We start from the raw sequence: 15,072 nt of genomic DNA, 5'->3' as shown, positions 1-15,072 counted from the left end.
GTTTTCATCTCAAAGCCATTTTCAAAACCAGCAACTTTATGGAACGGAATAGTTCTACGAGTTATCATTAACACAATGTTTTACAGATACATGTCAAAGTATTACATATCTGCTGTTGAACAGTGATCACACTCAAGATCATTACTGTCAACTTCTTTATTTATTTATAATGGTTAGAGGTGGAACGATGTGTGTGTGGCACACTGGGGGATACTGAGAGACAGGCTAGAGGGAGACGTTTCAACTGCCACCAGGGTCGTGTGTTCAGTGGACACAGCACAGAGAAAAAATGGTTTGGAAATGAGTGAGGAACAAACTGAACTTGACCAGTAAGAACACTCATTGTTGTCCGTTTCAAAGGGTTTTGCTACTTTTTGCTCTACCTGCCAGGAGTTGTTCTCACCTGGGTCTCTCGTCTCAGTTGGGCAAACTTCTCTTTCTCCTGCTCACACTCTTTATGCAGTCTCCCCTTCTCCTCCTCCAGCTGCGCCTTCTCATTCTGCAGGAGGCTCATGGTCTGAACCAGCTCCTCCTTCTCTCTGTGGGCCTCCTCCATCTTTTGCTGCAGGGACAAAGAGAAAACATTGAGGTGTGTGTGTGTGTGTATTCATGCGGGTGCGTGTGTGTATCGTTGCAGAGCCTTGTTCTCTCTCTCTCTGACATACCTCCAGGTATCCGGTCCTGGTGGTCACCACCAGGATGTCCGAGTTGCACTCATCCTCCACGGTCAGCAGCTCGTCCTCTGAGGGGCTCTGAGCCCGGAACAGGAAGGGCGTGCTGGCCCCTCGGATCTCCCCCTTGTGGGTCACATAGCAGAACTGGTAGAACTCCCCATCATCGTTGGGCACGTAGTATCCTGAGGGAGGAACACAACAACCAACATCACAAACAGTCTAGGGCTAGGGGGTCATTCTGGACGGGGCCTAGGTATCTAGGGTCATATCAGGTAGCAAGTAGCCTAGCGGTTACGACTGTTGGGCCAGTAACAGAAAGGTTGCTGGTTCGAATCCTTGAGCAAGGCACTTAACTCTAATTGCCCCTGTAAGTCACTCTGAATAAGAGTCTGCTAAATGACTCAAATGTCAACGTCAAGCCCCTCAGAGTAGGAGAGCTGAACTATGAACCCCTCCCAATCTACATAATCATGTTCATTGTGATTTAAAACAAAACAAATGCTCAGGATCTCAGTTTCAACCTTAAGCAACAGATCCCTTTTCTGGTCCCAGTCCCAGTCTACCTATTAATAAAGAACGCAATGAACACAATGAAAACCATCTTGTTAACACCAAAACAACAAATCCCTTAATGGGTAGAGTTTCATATTTTACTGTGTTGGTATAAAAGTCTTAACAGCTCTCTGAGGTGCCAGGCCTCTTGACTTGAGGTTAGAAAAAGTGTCAAAGTTGTATAAAACCACGGCAGAGTCAGTGGTCCCAAATCACACCTTGAAACACCACGGCTCTGTGGATGGCAGTGCCCTCAGTGTGGTCCTCAGGAACAGGACACCACAAGAATGTGTAATAGTCCCTCGCTGTGCTCCATCCAACCTGCAACACAGAGGAGTGGGGGGGGGGGTGGACACAATGCACCACATCACACACAGGTTGTACCTAAAAATGGCACCCTATTCACTACAGAGTGCACTACCTAGTGCACTACATAGTGTACTACGCACTACATAGGGAACAGGGTACCATTTGGGACATAAATCCAGTAATAATGGAGCAGGTTAGTGGACAGAGAAACCACCCAAAGCTGTGAAACAGTATCATGCCTACACACGACACAGTGGCATTGCCACCCTGAAGAAGGCACAGCGATGACGAAACGTTGCTGTTTTAACCAATAAACCACTGAGTTTATATAGAGAGTGTGTGACTGTGTATTTTTTATAGCTTACAGTTTATTTGCCGTTAGTCAGCACCTCTACACTAAATCATTTTCTCTGGTTGTACGCCAGCTCATGCTTTTTATTAGCCAATATGGAGCTACCACAATGTAGAGGAATGGTCCTATATGGTGTCGATATGGGCCACAATCATTAAAACCCGTTGCAATATAAAAACGTAAACACCACTTAGGCTCTAGGTTATGTGAAGGTTTTAGACCTGAAAATGGGGGATGGTTTCAACAGTCCTATATTCCTGCGTGCCACGTATCGTGTATGGCCTATAATGAGGCCCGGCCCCGTCAACATGCTCCACTGCGGAACAGCGGCAACAGCTCACCTCAAACAGGAAGGGGAAAATAGGTGAAAATGTTATACATCAAAATGGAAACCAAGATGTAATTATATGAATTTTATGTGTTAACTGATGGCTGGTGAGGGGAAGTACAGAAAATACATCCAGAATGTCAGCCCAGGGTCATAAAACTGTCAAACGAAATCAGGATCACAGTGCTGCCTGGGGTTCCAGGTCTAGGCTACAGGCTCAGTGCTGCCTGGTGTTTCAGGTCTAGCCTAGAGGCTCAGTGCTGCCTGGGGTTCCAGGTCTAGGCTACAGGCTCAGTGCTGGCCTGGGGTTCCAGGTCTAGGCTACAGGCTCAGTGCTGGCCTGGGGTTCCAGGTCTAGGCTACAGGCTCAGTGCTGCCTGGTGTTTCAGGTCTAGCCTAGAGGCTCAGTGCTGCCTGGGGTTCCAGGTCTAGGCTACAGGCTCAGTGCTGGCCTGGGGTTCCAGGTCTAGGCTACAGGCTCAGTGCTGCCTGGTGTTTCAGGTCTAGCCTAGAGGCTCAGTGCTGCCTGGGGTTCCAGGTCTAGGCTACAGACTCAGTGCTGCCTGGTGTTCCAGGTCTAGGCTAGAGGCTCAGTGCTGCCTGGGGTTCCAGGTCTAGGCTACAGGCTCAGTGCTGCCTGGGGTTCCAGGTCGAGACTACAGGCTCAGTGCTGGCCTGGTCGGTCAAACTATGAGACAGACAACACCAAAACTTTAATCTAACCAATGAGACTTTATGTAAGCAAAAACAAAATCTCTCCCCATCACAAATTCTCTCACAGTTTGTTTACATATGGTCAGCGTGCTCCTTCCATCCGTCTGACCAGCTTGTTTTTCCCCACTACCGCATCATTACTGTGTGTGTGTGTGTTACAGATGCTCCTGTGCTACGCTACAATGATGCCAGTGTTGTTGAGAGTACCCTGGGTAGTTGTCCCTGGGGGGGCGTTCCCACTTCCAGCCGTAAAGAACAGGAAGTTATTAAAGCAGGCACATAGTTAGTGACCGTCATTACAGAATGAAGGAAGGCCAGTAGAAGCAGGCTTTACTGCAGTAACACTCATTAGTGGTGAGAGAGGTGAGAGTCAGGGGCTGAAGAGACTCTCAGGACTGGACTAAAGCACCTTTCACAGGACCAGAGGGCCTAGTCTGCCCTGTAAGCAGCCACGTTTACAACCAGGAGAGGAGTGGATACAGGGTGCTTACATGGGTCTAATCATGCTGGAAACGTAGACTTAATCCAATAGGTCTATTGGCGGGATAGGTTGGTATAACAATAGCGTGCACAAAGTGAGAATCTTGAGTTCCCACAACAGACCAAAGCCATTTAGCTGATCCAAGAGCTAAGCTAATTATACCCTTTAAACATGCAAAACACATTCTTAACAAAAAACATTATGCCAACATGCTTAAAATACTTCCCATAAAACCCACCACGTAATGCCAGCACACTGTTCTTCAGCAAGTTGCAGGTTAGGGACTAGTAGCTAGCATAGTAAACTGCAGGTTAGGGACTAGCAGCTAGCATAGTAAGCTGCAGGTTAGGGAATAGTAGCTAGCATAGTACGCTACAGGTTAGGGACCAGTAGCTAGCATAGTACGCTGCAGGTTAGGGGCTAGTAGCTAGCATAGTAAGCTGCAGGTTAAGGATGAGTAGCTAGCATAGTACACTGCAGGTTAGGGATGAGTAGCTAGCATAGTACGCTGCAGGTTAAGGATGAGTAGCTAGCATAGTACGCTGCAGGTTAGGGATGAGTAGCTAGCATAGTACGCTGCAGGTTAGGGATGAGTAGCTAGCATAGTACGCTGCAGGTTAGGGATGAGTAGCTAGCATAGTACACTGCAGGTTAGGGGCTAGTAGCTAGCATAGTACGCTGCAGGTTAGGGATGAGTAGCTAGCATAGTACGCTGCAGGTTAGGGACTAGTAGCTAGCATAGTACGCTGCAGGTTAGGGGCTAGTAGCTAGCATAGTACGCTGCAGGTTAGGGACTAGTAGCTAGCATAGTAAGCTGCAGGTTAGGGATGAGTAGCTAGCACAGTACGCTGCAGATTAGGGACTAGTAGCTAGCATAGTACACTGCAGGTTAAGGATGAGTAGCTAGCATAGTACGCGGCAGGTTAGGGGCTAGTAGCTAGCATAGTACGCTGCAGGTTAGGGATGAGTAGCTAGCATAGTACGCTGCAGGTTAGGGATGAGTAGCTAGCATAGTACGCTGCAGGTTAGGGACTAGTAGCTGGCATAGTACGCTGCAGGTTAGGGACTAGTAGCTAGCATAGTACGCTGCAGGTTAGGGATCAGTAGCTAGCACAGTACGTTGCAGGTTAGGGATGAGTAGCTAGCACAGTACGCTGCAGGTTAGGGGCTAGTAGCTAGCATAGTACGCTGCAGGTTAGGGATGAGTAGCTAGCATAGTACGCTGCAGGTTAGGGATGAGTAGCTAGCACAGTACGCTGCAGGTTAGGGACTAGTAGCTAGCATAGTACGCTGCAGGTTAGGGATGAGTAGCTAGCATAGTACGCTGCAGGTTAGGGATGAGTAGCTAGCACAGTACGCTGCAGGTTAGGGACTAGTAGCTAGCATAGTACGCTGCAGGTTAGGGGCTAGTAGCTAGCATAGTACGCTGCAGGTTAGGGACTAGTAGCTAGCACAGTACGCTGCAGGTTAGGGACTAGTAGCTAGCACAGTACGCTGCAGGTTAGGGACTAGTAGCTAGCATAGTACACTGCAGGTTAAGGATGAGTAGCTAGCATAGTACGCGGCAGGTTAGGGGCTAGTAGCTAGCATAGTACGCTGCAGGTTAGGGATGAGTAGCTAGCACAGTACGCTGCAGGTTAGGAACTAGTAGCTAGCATAGTACGCTGCAGGTTAGGGATGAGTAGCTAGCATAGTACGCTGCAGGTTAGGGACTAGTAGCTGGCATAGTACGCTGCAGGTTAGGGACTAGTAGCTAGCATAGTACGCTGCAGGTTAGGGATCAGTAGCTAGCACAGTACGTTGCAGGTTAGGGATGAGTAGCTAGCACAGTACGCTGCAGGTTAGGGATGAGTAGCTAGCATAGTACGCTGCAGGTTAGGGGCTAGTAGCTAGCATAGTAAGCTGCAGGTTAGGGATGAGTAGCTAGCATAGTACGCTGCAGGTTAGGGATGAGTAGCTAGCATAGTACACTGCAGGTTAGGGGCTAGTAGCTAGCATAGTACGCTGCAGGTTAGGGATGAGTAGCTAGCATAGTACACTGCAGGTTAGGGGCTAGTAGCTAGCATAGTAAGCTGCAGGTTAGGGATGAGTAGCTAGCATAGTACGCTGCAGGTTAGGGATGAGTAGCTAGCATAGTACACTGCAGGTTAGGGACTAGTAGCTAGCACAGTACGCTGCAGGTTAGGGACTAGTAGCTAGCACAGTACGCTGCAGGTTAGGGACTAGTAGCTAGCACAGTACGCTGCAGGTTAGGGACTAGTAGCTAGCATAGTACGCTGCAGGTTAGGGATGAGTAGCTAGCATAGTACGCTGCAGGTTAGGGACTAGTAGCTAGCATAGTACGCTGCAGGTTAGGGACTAGTAGCTAGCATAGTACGCTGCAGGTTAGGGACTAGTAGCTAGCATAGTACGCTGCAGGTTAGGGACTAGTAGCTAGCACAGTACGCTGCAGGTTAGGGACTAGTAGCTAGCATAGTACACTGCAGGTTAGGGACTAGTAGCTAGCATAGTACGCTGCAGGTTAGGGACTAGTAGCTAGCATAGTACACTGCAGGTTAGGGACTAGTAGCTAGCATAGTACACTGCAGGTTAGGGACTAGTAGCTAGCATAGTACACTGCAGGTTAGGGACTAGTAGCTAGCATAGTACGCTGCAGGTTAAGGATGAGTAGCTAGCATAGTACGCTGCAGGTTAGGGATGAGTAGCTAGCATAGTACGCTGCAGGTTAGGGATGAGTAGCTAGCATAGTACGCTGCAGGTTAGGGATGAGTAGCTAGCATAGTACACTGCAGGTTAGGGGCTAGTAGCTAGCATAGTACGCTGCAGGTTAGGGATGAGTAGCTAGCATAGTACGCTGCAGGTTAGGGACTAGTAGCTAGCATAGTACGCTGCAGGTTAGGGGCTAGTAGCTAGCATAGTACGCTGCAGGTTAGGGACTAGTAGCTAGCATAGTAAGCTGCAGGTTAGGGATGAGTAGCTAGCACAGTACGCTGCAGATTAGGGACTAGTAGCTAGCATAGTACACTGCAGGTTAAGGATGAGTAGCTAGCATAGTACGCGGCAGGTTAGGGGCTAGTAGCTAGCATAGTACGCTGCAGGTTAGGGATGAGTAGCTAGCATAGTACGCTGCAGGTTAGGGATGAGTAGCTAGCATAGTACGCTGCAGGTTAGGGACTAGTAGCTGGCATAGTACGCTGCAGGTTAGGGACTAGTAGCTAGCATAGTACGCTGCAGGTTAGGGATCAGTAGCTAGCACAGTACGTTGCAGGTTAGGGATGAGTAGCTAGCACAGTACGCTGCAGGTTAGGGGCTAGTAGCTAGCATAGTACGCTGCAGGTTAGGGATGAGTAGCTAGCATAGTACGCTGCAGGTTAGGGATGAGTAGCTAGCACAGTACGCTGCAGGTTAGGGACTAGTAGCTAGCATAGTACGCTGCAGGTTAGGGATGAGTAGCTAGCATAGTACGCTGCAGGTTAGGGATGAGTAGCTAGCACAGTACGCTGCAGGTTAGGGACTAGTAGCTAGCATAGTACGCTGCAGGTTAGGGGCTAGTAGCTAGCATAGTACGCTGCAGGTTAGGGACTAGTAGCTAGCACAGTACGCTGCAGGTTAGGGACTAGTAGCTAGCACAGTACGCTGCAGGTTAGGGACTAGTAGCTAGCATAGTACACTGCAGGTTAAGGATGAGTAGCTAGCATAGTACGCGGCAGGTTAGGGGCTAGTAGCTAGCATAGTACGCTGCAGGTTAGGGATGAGTAGCTAGCACAGTACGCTGCAGGTTAGGAACTAGTAGCTAGCATAGTACGCTGCAGGTTAGGGATGAGTAGCTAGCATAGTACGCTGCAGGTTAGGGACTAGTAGCTGGCATAGTACGCTGCAGGTTAGGGACTAGTAGCTAGCATAGTACGCTGCAGGTTAGGGATCAGTAGCTAGCACAGTACGTTGCAGGTTAGGGATGAGTAGCTAGCACAGTACGCTGCAGGTTAGGGATGAGTAGCTAGCATAGTACGCTGCAGGTTAGGGGCTAGTAGCTAGCATAGTAAGCTGCAGGTTAGGGATGAGTAGCTAGCATAGTACGCTGCAGGTTAGGGATGAGTAGCTAGCATAGTACACTGCAGGTTAGGGGCTAGTAGCTAGCATAGTACGCTGCAGGTTAGGGATGAGTAGCTAGCATAGTACACTGCAGGTTAGGGGCTAGTAGCTAGCATAGTAAGCTGCAGGTTAGGGATGAGTAGCTAGCATAGTACGCTGCAGGTTAGGGATGAGTAGCTAGCATAGTACACTGCAGGTTAGGGACTAGTAGCTAGCACAGTACGCTGCAGGTTAGGGACTAGTAGCTAGCACAGTACGCTGCAGGTTAGGGACTAGTAGCTAGCACAGTACGCTGCAGGTTAGGGACTAGTAGCTAGCATAGTACGCTGCAGGTTAGGGATGAGTAGCTAGCATAGTACGCTGCAGGTTAGGGACTAGTAGCTAGCATAGTACGCTGCAGGTTAGGGACTAGTAGCTAGCATAGTACGCTGCAGGTTAGGGACTAGTAGCTAGCATAGTACGCTGCAGGTTAGGGACTAGTAGCTAGCACAGTACGCTGCAGGTTAGGGACTAGTAGCTAGCATAGTACACTGCAGGTTAGGGACTAGTAGCTAGCATAGTACGCTGCAGGTTAGGGACTAGTAGCTAGCATAGTACACTGCAGGTTAGGGACTAGTAGCTAGCATAGTACACTGCAGGTTAGGGACTAGTAGCTAGCATAGTACACTGCAGGTTAGGGACTAGTAGCTAGCATAGTACACTGCAGGTTAGGGACTAGTAGCTAGCATAGTACGCTGCAGGTTAGGGACTAGTAGCTAGCATAGTACACTGCTGCAACAGTTGAAGGCGTTCTTGTTTGCCATGTTTGTTAGCATATAGCCTAGTCCGAGGCAGGAGCCCATCTCCTGTTTCTGTAGCATGGGGCGGCGTGATGTAAGAGCACCCCCTAGACAGGACTATCACACCGTATCAATCAAACAGGTAGGACAAGTGGCTCATAAATCAGGCAGCGGGGCTGTGCTCTACGACAGGATCATTATAAAGGATGTGTTTGCCTGTCCCGGCACTCCTCTATCACGGTTTGTGTGTGTGCGCTCAGAGCACAACTCAAAGCAACCATTCCAACATCAAAGAGCCATAGACAGATAGAACAGGCAGAAGACACGGTGCTGCCTAACAAGAGTCTGTCTGTCCCCCACTGCTCTGCTGCCGATGCTAAATAAATGGTTGGATGAAACGTTTTGTTTATCTTGGCGAGTGGTACCGTGCAATTGTAACAGTATAACTTTAGACCGTCCCCTCGCTCATACCTGGGCGCGAACCAGGGACCCTCTACACACATCAACAGTCACCCACGAAGCATCGTTACCCATCGCTCCACAAAAGCCGCGGCCCTTGCAGAGCAAGGGGAACTACTACTTCAAGGTCTCAGAGCAAGTGACGTCACCGATTGAAACGTTATTTAGCGCGTACCACCGCTAACTAAACTAGCCGTTTCACATCCGTTACACAATTATGACATTTGTTGTACACAACTATTGGTTTGCATAGCCTAGGTACATGTACAAATGTTCTGAGAAACTAGGTTAAATCATGGAAAAGCAACCTTTCAGTTAGTGGCCCAGCGCTCTAACCGCTAGGGAACCTACACACCCAGTATAGGTTTAACACCCTATTGCTCTACCCTGACTTATCATGGAGATAAAGAGAAAAAGACAAGGACCATTTCAGGCTGAAAGATAAAGACAAAATGTTTATCTGAGTTCATCCGTTATGAGGCGATAGCAGCTCCAAGTCACTAGGGGGCGATAGCACCTTACAGGCTGAGGTATTGGACCCAGCCGTGAAGCTGCACCACACAGCACAGCTCTGGGGACAGTGAGTGAAGTAGAATTTGATTTTTTTTTAAAAATCTGTGTGTTTTGGTATGAGGCCTTAATCATTTTGATCTACTTCCACTGTCGTCCAAGAGTCGCTGGATTTCCTCGTCACTTCAGTTTGGTCCTCAAGGTAGGTAGCAGCAGTGTTCTTCCCTTCCCACAGTGAGAGAGTGAGTCATGGTCCAGGTATCTGTCCTCCTGTGAGTGCTGCCTGGAGCTCAGCTTGGCACCCCAGCCTCCTGTCTGTCAACACGCCCGGGAACATTTACACGATTTATGTTCCACACTGCTCTGCTTTTTCCACCTTGGTGAATTAGCGTGTTTGGGGTTTGGGAGAACTTGCACCACTGCTGCAGTTAGGTGCTGTGGTATGACATCGCCATCAGACAACACTCCAATCAAATCCACGACTCCAATATTTCAAACAAATTCCCAGATGTTCCCTGATCCTCCCCCTTGTGTCGGACGCTGCGTCCCAAATTACACACGATCCCCTACATAGTGCTCTAAAGTAGTGCCCTATATAGGGAACAGGGTGCCATTTGGGACAGTCTCAGTCCCAATATAACAACAAGACTGACTGGAGCTTGTCCTCCTCTCTGCCATGCTACACTTCACAGATTAAACAGCAGGTTCATGTTTAAAAGAAACTTGTGTTCTGCTTTTATGGAGCCAGTTTATGGTTCTGGTTTAAACTCAAACTTAATCATTTTATCCGTTCAATTAGATATAATTATATGACACTGAAAGTCACTTTTTACTGAAGGCTTCTGCCATACGCTCTGATAAAAATAAAAATAAAATCTGCAGTGCCATAAAACTACAGAGAAACAGAAGCAATCGTGTGTGTGTGTGTGTGTGTGTGTTGAACTGCATTCAATCCAGCCCACATAGAGAGAAAACAGAAACAGACTGCTGCTTTGATCTGGTCTGATGAGATGTGAGCCCAGACATACAGACCACCTCTCATCAGTTCCACATCTCCTTTATAGTAGCATTCCTGCTGCTGGTCTCCTGCTGGATGAGGCCCTCTCGCCCAGCTCCACTCTGCCCCGCTATCTTTCACTACAGAAGTGGCTCAAATCAATACCTGCCAGTGCATTGGATTTAATGTGCTCCTATAACCAGATCCATCTGGGACACGCCAGTCTGCAGAGCAGGACAAAAATACCCCCCCCCCCTTCTGCTCTGCCAACCTCACTTTTCATACTGAGAGTGCACTCAAACACATTGGTTACAGGACATGGTTTACCTTACTTTAAAAAAACACTTACTTTTTTTTTTTTACATGAGTAAAGCAAAACCTCTCAGATAAACCAGGAGTCTTGAGAGTTCAGTTAAATACTAAATGGCACCCTATATAGTGCACTATTGTTTACCAGAGCCATATGGAGCCTGACCAAAAGTAGTGCCCTATAAAAGGGGATAGGTAACTATTAGGGACACACAACAATTCTAATATGCTTGCTCACAGCGAGTGGATTGGGCCAGATAGGAATTATAGGTCAGTAGGTGTCCAGGTTCCCACTCTAGAAGTGTAATCAAGTTTGGAAGACAGATGCCCTTGGTCCTTTAAAATAGAATTGACCTGTTATGGGCAGATGAATAAGCAACATGACATTATTATTCTACACAGTGTGGCCAGGGGTACTTCCTGCTTACAGGCTTCAACAATAACACGATGACCACAACTGACCAGACTAACACAATGGAACGCATTGGGAACTAGTCTGGTCCCAGGTCTGTTCGTGCTCTTGCCAACTCCATCGCTGTGAAAAAAATGTTTGGCGTGACAAGGTGTTGGCATGACAGCATAAACACAATGACACTATAGGCTAATTGGAAGGAGGTAAATAATGGCAGATTTGGAATTGTGTTTGATTTCTGTAAGCTGAAAGTAACCCTGTGTGATGTACGCTATATTACTGAGTCCACCTTAAAAGAGACGCATGAGAGAGGAAGGAGAGAGGACGGACTCACCTTGAATATGCCAACCCAGTCCTTCTGGTGTGGTTTGATGAACTGGGTGAGAGTGTAGTGACACTCTAGAGCGGCGTGGGGCAGGTAGCTCTTCCCCACGTTCTGGAAGATGACGTGTGCAAAGTTTGACGTGTCCATGGCACTGCCTACTGATGTCCCGTCCAGGAAGAGAGCCATCGGTCACTCAGCACAGGCTGCATGGGAAGAGGAGGACAACAGAGAGGCATGGGTCACTCAGCACAGGCTGCATGGGAAGAGGAGGACAACAGAGAGGCATGGGTCACTCAGCACAGACTGCATGGGAAGAGAAGGAGGACAACAGAGAGGCATGGGTCACTCAGCACAGGCTGCATGGGAAGAGAAGGAGGACAACAGAGAGGCATGGGTCACTCAGCACAGGCTGCATGGGAAGAGAAGGAGGACAACAGAGAGGCATGGGTCACTCAGCACAGGCTGCATGGGAAGAGAAGGACAACAGAAGTCCTGTATTCCAAAAAAGGAAAGGTGACAGCATCTTCTACAAATAACTGCAACAAGGTTTTCAATTCATGGTGTTCTTTAAAAAAAAAAAGTTTTTAAAGCTGAGACGTTTCAACCGTATGTCTTCTTTTAAAGCTGGAGCTTAATATTTCTAAACAAAGCTCAGTCTCCAGAAGGGCAGATGACAGTGGGCCTATTAGCCTGGTACATTCAGTTTAGTCAGTTTTCATTAGTCTGTCATAAAGATATTCATCTCTAGTAGCTGTCTTATAGGCTCATCCCGGACCAGAAATGCCGTCATCAATCTTGTCCATGTAGTTGTCCCCGTGGCGTGCGCGACCACTGTTGTTGGCGTGGTGAATATGACTACAGTTGTTGCCGTGGTGAATATGACTACTGTTGTTGCCGTGGTGAATATGACTACTGTTGTTGCCGTGGTGAATATGACTACTGTTGTTGCCGTGGTGAATATGACTACAGTTGTTGCCGTGGTGAATATGACTACTGTTGTTGCCGTGGTGAATATGACTACTGTTGTTGCCGTGGTGAATATGACCACTGTTGTTGGCGTGGTGAATATGACTACTGTTGTTGCCATGGTGAATATGACTACTGTTGTTGCCGTGGTGAATATGACTACAGTTGTTGCCGTGGTGAATATGACTACTGTTGTTGCCGTGGTGAATATGACTACAGTTGTTGCCGTGGTGAATATGACTACTGTTGTTGCCGTGGTGAATATGACTACTGTTGTTGCCGTGGTGAATATGACCACTGTTGTTGGCGTGGTGAATATGACTACTGTTGTTGCCATGGTGAATATGACTACTGTTGTTGCCGTGGTGAATATGACTACTGTTGTTGCCGTGGTGAATATGGCTACTGTTGTTGCTGTGGTGTGCATGACTATGACACGCTCATCATCCCTGACTAGAGTTGACAAGGGTTGGTCTGTTACGGTCTGTTCCCCAGCTCTTCACTAAACTATGAAGTCAATGACTGAACAAACAGAAAGTTTAACATACCAACATCATAAGTCGATCTGGATAAGAGTGTCTGCTTTGTCACTAAAATGTCAAATGTAATCTAAATGTGCCAACAACAAAGGTCTTATCTAAAAATGCAAATCAAATTGGTTAGGACGGTGTTCTTCCTGTGTTTAGCTTTGCAGTGTGTGTGGTTGGTTCACAGAAAGCAGCAAGGATACCATCTCATTCAGACGGTTCTTATTTAGTAGTCCAGATACGGCCTCCAGTTGTTTCATCCGCTGAGACCTCTGAGGAAAGAACCAAACTAAATGTTGCCGGTATATTTAGACAAAGGACTTGATCAGCGACCACAGTGAGAGAGCGTTTAATGTCCAAATGCTATTCCCCATATAGTAAAGGGTATAGGTTTAGTCTGGCCTAAACTGTCGCCTAAATGTGCTGATGAATTCCTCTGGCCACAACATCTGTCAGCATTTTCCCTGAAACAAGATAAGAGATTCTACATTCCACACTGTTGCAATGAGAAAGAAGTTAACAGTCAAAGGACTTGTGCAAAAAATGCTGTCCACGATCTCATTCTCAATAGATAAAAGGTATATCACTGAAGTCTAGCTAAAAGTCTTATAAAGGCATGTAGGCTTTTCTATTTTATTTAACTAGGCAAGTCACTTAAGAACAAATTCTAACTTACAATGATGGCCTACCAAGGGCCAAAACACCTCATTTGGGGCTGGGATAAAAATAAATTGGAGAAAAAAAACACACATCATGACAAGAGAAACACCACAACACTACATAAAGAAGCCTAAAGATCAGACAAGATGAGCAGGAATTTCCAGTCTCTCTGTTCAGTCACAGTGACGTGTTCAGGAAAATGGTGCACAAGAGAAGTAACTAAGACAACATTAGTAAATAGAGAAAGAAAACACAGGCCAGGGGTTGTAATCTAGACAAAACACACCAGTAACACACACCACTTTTTCATGTTAATCATGTTAAAAACAGGCTCGTACTAAAACATTTCCAAATTATACAATTCATCATTGCCAGACAATAGCAGAGCATTGTTCGACATGACAAATGTATGTGACCTAAAAAAAATATATATATAATTATACATTTATTATATGGATTGTGATGAGTGACATGAACCTACCTAGTTTGGTTTTACAGGTTGATAGCATCTTTATCTGAACTGTTGACAACCCAGTGCGTGTGTCGGTGAGTGTGTTAGAGCCAAATTAAAATCACACAATGATGTAACTTTAGGGCTAGCTGACGTTAGTTAATGTAATGGCATTAGAATTAACTGGGCAAGTATCATATGGCTTCCAGACATAAATATAGCCATGTGGCAAAACAAAGAAATAAGCCTAGCTAAATCGTGTAGTTAAACTAGCATCCTGCTGTAAAGTGCTTGTTTAGGCTAGTAATCTAACATATTGCTAGCTAACTCCTTAAAGATAGCCTAGCTAGCTTGTTCCTATAGCTAGCTAGCTATGTATCTAGCTAGCTTTAACAGAGATGAATGACTATTCTGGAAAACGTGATACGGGGCAAAGACTTCAGCCAACCTTGTACTATGTCCTCCCAAGATAGCGTGAGTTGTCCGTCCACCCACCTAGCTAGTTAGCTAGCTAGTTATCTGTTTGCTGCCCTGGCTTTGTCAGGGACCCTTTGGTTTGGCTAGTTAGCTAGCCAGTTAGTTCGTTAGCTAGCATATCAAGTTACCAGGGCAAGACGAATACATTTTTCAATAGTTCTTCTTTTTTATCGACAAGAGCACATAATATGATAACATACCCATTTGCCATGCTGAAGAGTTGAGGAAAACCAAAGATATTCGTCAAAACTGTTATTGACGCAGTTGCTCGATGTTAAACGCAATCCCCGTCCTCTCTTCCTGGAATAGAATAACAACATTAGGTACATCACTTCCGGAGAAATACCGTTATTTGTCATGTGGGAATTCCAAACGTGTTACAATGTAACAAATTGTTAACAACGTGTTGCTAAAATAACGAATGGCACAATGAATAAGATATTTGACTCACTTTCTGTTACAGGAATGAAACTCTGAAATTTGAGTAGGACCCTTCAAAATGGTAGATGTCAATATATTTGGGCCATTTAAAAAAAAAAACTTTATTTAACTAGGCAAGTCAGTTTAAGAACAAATTCTTATTTACAATGACGGCCTAGGAACAGTGGGTTAACAACAGATTTTTATATTGTCACCTCGAGGATTCGAGCTATTTGATATCTATTTATAAATGTAACCTTTATTTAACTAGGCATGTC

At 46.5% G+C, this 15,072-nt stretch overlaps 1 protein-coding gene across 5 annotated transcripts in view; it reads right to left on the bottom strand.

Moving 5' to 3' along the window:
* tax1bp1b (Tax1 (human T-cell leukemia virus type I) binding protein 1b) overlaps positions 1–14,731 on the bottom strand; it is a 35,723-nt gene extending 20,992 nt beyond the window's left edge. For 2 of the 5 annotated variants that reach the window (XM_090187328.1, XM_090187347.1), the window contains exons 1-6: positions 13,463–13,502; positions 12,990–13,058; positions 11,303–11,496; positions 1,445–1,547; positions 666–856; positions 404–562 (exon numbers count right to left, since the gene is read on the bottom strand). In XM_090187328.1, the coding sequence (XP_090043454.1) occupies positions 404–562; positions 666–856; positions 1,445–1,547; positions 11,303–11,479 (630 nt within the window). In that variant the 5' untranslated portion in view covers positions 11,480–11,496; positions 12,990–13,058; positions 13,463–13,502. Of the gene's footprint in view, positions 1–403; positions 563–665; positions 857–1,444; positions 1,548–11,302; positions 11,497–12,989; positions 13,059–13,462; positions 13,503–14,574 lie in introns of those variants that run through there. The other 3 variants (XM_090187336.1, XM_090187358.1, XM_090187321.1) reach the window with 2 other exon arrangements.
* Positions 14,732–15,072: the final 341 nt, after the last annotated feature.

This window comes from Oncorhynchus mykiss, chromosome 2 (genome assembly GCF_057628025.1).
Source record: "Oncorhynchus mykiss isolate SJ-2025 chromosome 2, ASM5762802v1, whole genome shotgun sequence".
Lineage (NCBI taxonomy): Eukaryota > Metazoa > Chordata > Actinopteri > Salmoniformes > Salmonidae > Oncorhynchus > Oncorhynchus mykiss.
Note: the sequence above shows the minus strand (reverse complement) of the source record. Positions and strands in the feature narration are given on the sequence as shown.